Source organism: Paramisgurnus dabryanus, chromosome 3 (assembly GCF_030506205.2).
Source record: "Paramisgurnus dabryanus chromosome 3, PD_genome_1.1, whole genome shotgun sequence".
NCBI classification, from domain to species: Eukaryota; Metazoa; Chordata; class Actinopteri; order Cypriniformes; family Cobitidae; genus Paramisgurnus; species Paramisgurnus dabryanus.
In genome coordinates this window covers 9182003-9188002 of record NC_133339.1, presented here as the reverse complement: position 1 = coordinate 9188002, position 6000 = coordinate 9182003, and the positions used below count along the sequence as shown (strand labels likewise).

At 39.0% G+C, this 6000-nt stretch overlaps 1 protein-coding gene across 1 annotated transcript in view; it reads right to left on the bottom strand.

Annotated features, from left to right (window-relative positions):
* Window positions 1–1129: 1129 nt before the first annotated feature.
* LOC135734286 (uncharacterized) overlaps window positions 1130–6000 on the bottom strand; it is a 199744-nt gene continuing 194873 nt past the window's right edge. Inside the window, exons 18-20 of the mRNA XM_065253215.2 lie at window positions 3757–3785; window positions 3020–3070; window positions 1130–2157 (exon numbers count right to left, since the gene is read on the bottom strand). Of these exons, the coding sequence (XP_065109287.1) occupies window positions 2005–2157; window positions 3020–3070; window positions 3757–3785 (233 nt within the window). The 3' untranslated portion in view covers window positions 1130–2004. The remainder of the gene's footprint in view (window positions 2158–3019; window positions 3071–3756; window positions 3786–6000) is intronic.

Genomic DNA, 6000 nt, shown 5'->3' with positions numbered 1-6000 from the left:
ATACATTTATACAAATGTGCATTACTCATCAACAATGCTGCTGGTAGATTTTAAAATGGGACACAACTTAAACTTCAATTAATTTGCAAACCATAAGCTGTGTCCCAATTCAGGGGCTGCGACCTTCTAAGGACGTATTTTAAGACCGATTGCGTCACAGCAGCGCGACTTCAGGCTGGTAAGGCCGTCCCAATTCGAAGGATGCTTAGAATGAAGCCTCAAAATGCGTCCTCATTTCTCCGCGCTGTTAAGGATAGAACGAATGGATCCTTAACAGCCGAGGATATCCCAAGATTCATTGCGCGCCTGCAACGGCAGCTGGATATTCTAAAATAAACAATTAAAACCTTCATTAAATAAAAGTGTGTATTTATCAAAAAAAGTTTGTCACTGTTTTAGTATTATAAGTTATGTTTTGTGTTAATATTATTATTATTTTTATGATGCATATATTTCTAAGGTTGATTAATTTAATTAAATATACTGTTGAATAGTTTAATCTACATCAACGTGTCATATTTTCTAAACTAAATTAATATTTTTCTGATTTCATATTTATTTTAATAAGTCAGAAACGTTTCCGCTATGTCCTGCTGACAGGCGCAGGTGACGCCAATTATGGGTCGTCCGAAGGTTAGACCGTCTCATTTCAGTTCTCTTCGCGGATTTCTGAGGCTGCCACCTTGAAAGACCGAGTGCTCATATTTAAGGTCGCATGCTTAGAAGGTCGCAGCCCCTGAATTGGGACACAGCTATAGTCATTCTCCAGTTATAATGATATTTGATTTTAAATCTTTATATGGTTACAGAGAACTTAAAATGACTTTGATGATGATGAATGCAGTATGCTGCTTGACTTTGGGGACATTATATAAAAAGAGAGAGTTCACCATTTACTCACCCTCATGTTGAACCAAACCCATATAACTTTCTGCTGAAGAACACGAGAGATGTTTGACAGAATAAGCTGGTTAATTTTTGATCATCGAATGAAAGTAAAGGAGGACAGAGTCTGTCAACCTAAAAAAAGAGCAGTTTATCAATTTATAATAAAATCTTGAAACTTAGTGACGTTTTGACTTCTCAAGTGCCCTTCCCCAATTTTTGGCTATGAAATGACTAGATAGACAACAGTACAAAGGATTTGTGACAACATTGTCAATGTTTATTTAATGTTGTTGTTTTTTTATCTTTAACATTAAATATTTTTCTGCATTTCTTTAACAGCTTCCTGACTGTTGTTGTCTCGACATTCAAGTCAGTTTTACTTAGAAATAAAATAAAATAATGACCTTTTACAACAGACAGAACATCCTTTAAACACACAATTACTTAGAAAAGATTACAGCATATGGATAAGTGATCAAATATCAACATAAACTCATCTGTACAATTATTATTTACAAATATTTCATCACTGAATGTCGTGACTGACCAACCACAGTCACTGTATTAAGAAAGCAAAGTAGTAAAATAAAATATACCTGACAGCAAATACTGCAGAAAAAATTGTAGTTTTTTATATATTTTTGGTTGTTGTATCACTAAATGGCATTAAGTATTGGCAGCCATTTCAATACAACCTTAAAATGTTTAAATGCTTAATAAAGATTTATTTTTTCCAAAATAAAAATCAAACAATTACAACTCTAGTCATACAAACATAGTGTGTCAAAACCTTGAAGTGAATAAAGTAAGATGGACTGGAATGTCTTTTAAAAACAAAATTATGACACAGATGTTGGTCTCTGTCTTTATAAAAGTCACAGCAGAAAGTCAAAACCCAAAAGAAAGTCACAGATTAATTTATACTTTCGTTAAAAACAATTTATCTTAAAATCAAATACACATTACATAAATATAAAGCAAAAGTGTTGTCATACAAGTAAACTACAAACACATCTGCAGTAGAAAATGAAGCACAACCAGTTCGCAGTTCATGTGATGTTTTAAATGCTCAAGAGTCTTTGTGATGAATCTGAAATGATCTTCTCTTATTGTTCTTTATGGTTGTGATCTTATTGAATCAGGCTGACTTTTATCTCTTTCTGTGTTTCTATCAGACTCTTGTGTATTCAGTAGTGGTTTCATTTCATGAGATTCTCCTTCCTTCTGGCTTGATCCAGTGGCTTGAGTTTCATCAGATGCAACTGCAGTCTGAGATCAGGAAAAGACACAAACATAAAACAACACATTCAACATCATCTCAGTCCTGCACCTAAAGTTTCCAGCACTGCACACATCTGATATCTTCCTTATCTAAAACACTTGATTCAGCTTCAGTCCATCAGCTGAGGTTTAGGCACTAAAGTTCTGTCCGATTTTCCTGATGTTATGCAGCACAAACCTACCGTGTCATAAGTACTGCGGACATCCAACACATTGGCTGAATGTTGCGTAATACTGAATATAGTAGACAAGTAAGCACATCCTGATGAAGAGTAAGTGTCCATAAAGCAAACAGAAAGCAGGTTGTAAACCTCATTGGTTTGTGTTCTGAATTGGTTTGCATGCCTGCATACTCACAAGAGGTAAAAATATTGACAAGTTTATGAATGTAATCAGTAGGTCTGGGGGATTTCATTCCTGGTAGAATGCTGTTATCTTAATTCTGATTGGCCAAAAGATTCCAGCCACTGTCCCAAAGATGTTTTAAAGAAAAAGACAGCTTAAGAGACGCCTATGGTCTCACTTCACTACAGTCTACTCATTTCCAATTCTTGTGAGGTTTATTGTTCTTGCCGACCAACAAACCCCTCCCCCCCAAAAAAAAACTATTCAGATATAAACAAATAAAATTAATACTGTATTTTAAATCAAATCAACAAATTTCATTGAAAAGTTTGCATGTGTGGGTTGTGTCAAATAAGTTAGACATCTAAAGTGTTTTGTGCAGTGTGGGTATTCAGGGTCAGGACTGAGAATTACTGATACATCTCATTTTGATTTTGAAGAATTATTAATGAATTAAAACAATATGTCTTTGTAAAGTATATAAAACCTTACACATGATACTAACCTGTGAACACTGATTCTGAACTGATCCAGCTTTTTTACACTTTATTGGATTCTGTTCAAAAGGAAAAACACACATTTTAAACAGTTTTTAAACATCATGCTTTACACATCATGTACGCTCACGATATAAGGCAACACTGTTTCATTTTACATAAAGGCATCACTTTTCATAGTGGCCACCATGTTGAGATCACATGACCAGTGAAATATTTCATTTATCACAATAATCCTTTTGTAAAAGGAGACTTTTGTTTAAGGACTAAAGTGTTCACGGCTGACTATTATGCTTGCAAATAATAGATCTACGTATAAAGTGACAATAAAAACATCAAAAAGACATTTAACACATCAATTTAAGTAAGTAAAATAAAATTAATAAAAATTTCATACTGTCTGCACTGTATAATTAGAAAGTATAAACTAAATGTTTGTTTGACACTTGTTTACAGACAAATGTGTCAGTATTAAAATAAAATAAAAAAATCTCAGGTATTGTTTCGGAATTGTGAAAACTAGTAACTTGGTATAAGCACTTCTTGTATTATTGCCTCCATATAAGAAATCATTTTATTGTTTCCTAATTTTTATACGTTACTTGGGATAAAAGCATCTGCTAAATGCAAATGTAAAAGTATTACAATCCAAGATCACTATCTAAGTCGGTGCAACATAAACAATTAAATGGCTAAGTTAACTTTAAATCAGAAATCAATGAAATATACATTATACATCACTAACCGGACAACACTGCAGATCCTTTTTGATCCCTGTGTGTTGAGAGAAGTGGTGGAAAAGAGGATTATTTAGAAGAGATAATTTAAAGCAGATTAATAAAATACATCTGATATTCACACAGACAGATGCTATTTTTAGATGTATCTGAATGAAGGTAATGATGTGTTATAAATGAATGATTTGAGTGCTCTTCTATCTGATCTATAATAAACTTCAATCACTGTGTTCACTGTGAGCTCTAGTGATTGAAACTGTTGCTTTAATAAATTGACACGGTTATTAACACACAAACAAACACAAGCTTTAGAAAAATAACACAAACAGATGGAAACTCATGCCATATGTCCAATGCACAATTTATCACATTAGACTTTAGACAGTTCAATCACAATGCATATGAAACAAATGCCTGGAAATATTTGTGAACCCAGTCTGTAAAAAAAACACAGCTAAAGTAATTTTACTGTTTAATAATCCTTTATAGGGCCTGATTTATAAACGCTGCGGGTGATTTACAGACAAAGGCGCAGGTTAAAGAACATGGAAGCAAAAATCTGATTTAATGACCATCGCAATCTACCAAGAGCAATGTCCTTTCTAGGAGTTAAATAATGACACAAGTACCAGTACATTGACAAACACAAACATTAGTAAATCACATTTTGTGATTCATTAAAATACTTTCCTCCCAAATATTCTTTGTCTGAAAGGGAAATTTATATGCAATAAGGAACATAGTCACAAAAATAACTATGTTCACACGTTCCCTTTCAGTCGGTCACTACGACGTCACGTCGTGACCGACGAATTGGGAACCGCTTCGCGGGTGACCTATCTGCTTCGAGAAACCTTTAAAACGCCAATGAACTTAGCATGCAGATAATTGCATCTGCCGGCGCCGCCCCGCCGCACAGGTATTTAATGAGCAGCAGGTGCAGTTATCAAATCAGCTTTTTAGCTTCGAAAGCTGGCAGACTAACACTGCTCATGAGAAGCTGCTCTATCTGAGGAATAGATCTCTGCGTGCCAGTTGGTTGGGCGAAGGCACCACAGCGGGGCTCGTGAGTGTTTCCACCTCTTTCTTTTGATCTCATTTTTAGTTGAGTGTGTGCGTTCTCCTCCCTGTGTGCTTCATCAACTACTTGTCTAAAGAGTGATTTCCCTAAAAGAGCTGCAGTTGAACTTGTGTCTTTTTAAAGACAGCCGTTCACTGCTCACGGGCGTTAAGCGTCTTTTTAAAGATGTCTTTTCGTCCGTGTTCGACTCCTGGATGCAACAAATACATGATTCCTCGCGATGGACACGATCGCTGTCTCTCGTGTCTGGGTCTCCAGCACGCCGAGGCGGCTTTCGTGGGAGGGACATGCTCCGCTTGCGAGAGCCTGACTCTTGCGGATCTGCGGGGTCGTTTGGCGTTTCTTCAGGAACGCCGCCCTCCGTTGCTGATCGCCCCTAAGAAGGCGGCTGTGAAGCTACGGAGAGACGACCTCCGCCTCACGGTGCTGAATCGGCGAGCTGGTTCGTCCAGCAGCCCTCAGCCACCGGATCCGCAACCATCTGAGGTTCCGATGGAGACGGAAAGTGCGCGTTCTGCGTCGCTTTCTACCTCTGCCGGGCCTCCCGAGGATTCGGTATCTGTTGTAACATCGGAGGGGGGGCCGTCATTTTCGGACGTGGATCTGGATCCCCTCCCTCTTTCGGGAAGGGTTGCGGTTCCTGACCTCGATCCGGAGATGACTGCCATGCTCGCTCGGGCTGCGGAGACGGTCAGGTTGGAGAGCTCCTCCCCCTCCTGTACGTCCCGCCTAGATGATTGGTACTTTGGGGCTGCACGGGCTTCACAGCCTTCCCCACCGGTACCTTTCGTTCCCGAGGTGCATGATGAGCTGACTCTGTCGTGGAAAACCCCGTTTTCCTCCCGGAACCGGCCGCATCAGCCATCACCCCTCACCTCCCTCGATGGCGGGGCTGCTAAAGGGTATGCCGGTATCCCGACAGTGGAGCGTTCGGTAGCGATGCAGTTGTGTCCTGCCGGCGTTTCCTACTGGAGGGACCGTCCTACCCTTCCCTCACAGGCCTGCAGACATTCGTCAGCCCTGACGGAGTCTGCATACCGGGCTTGTGGGGAGGCAGCCTCAGCCATACATGCCATGGCTTTGTTGCAGGTTCATCAGGCTAAGGCTCTGAAGGACCTGCACGAGGGAGGTCACGATTCAGCAGTCTTTAAAGACCTACGTGCGGCTACGG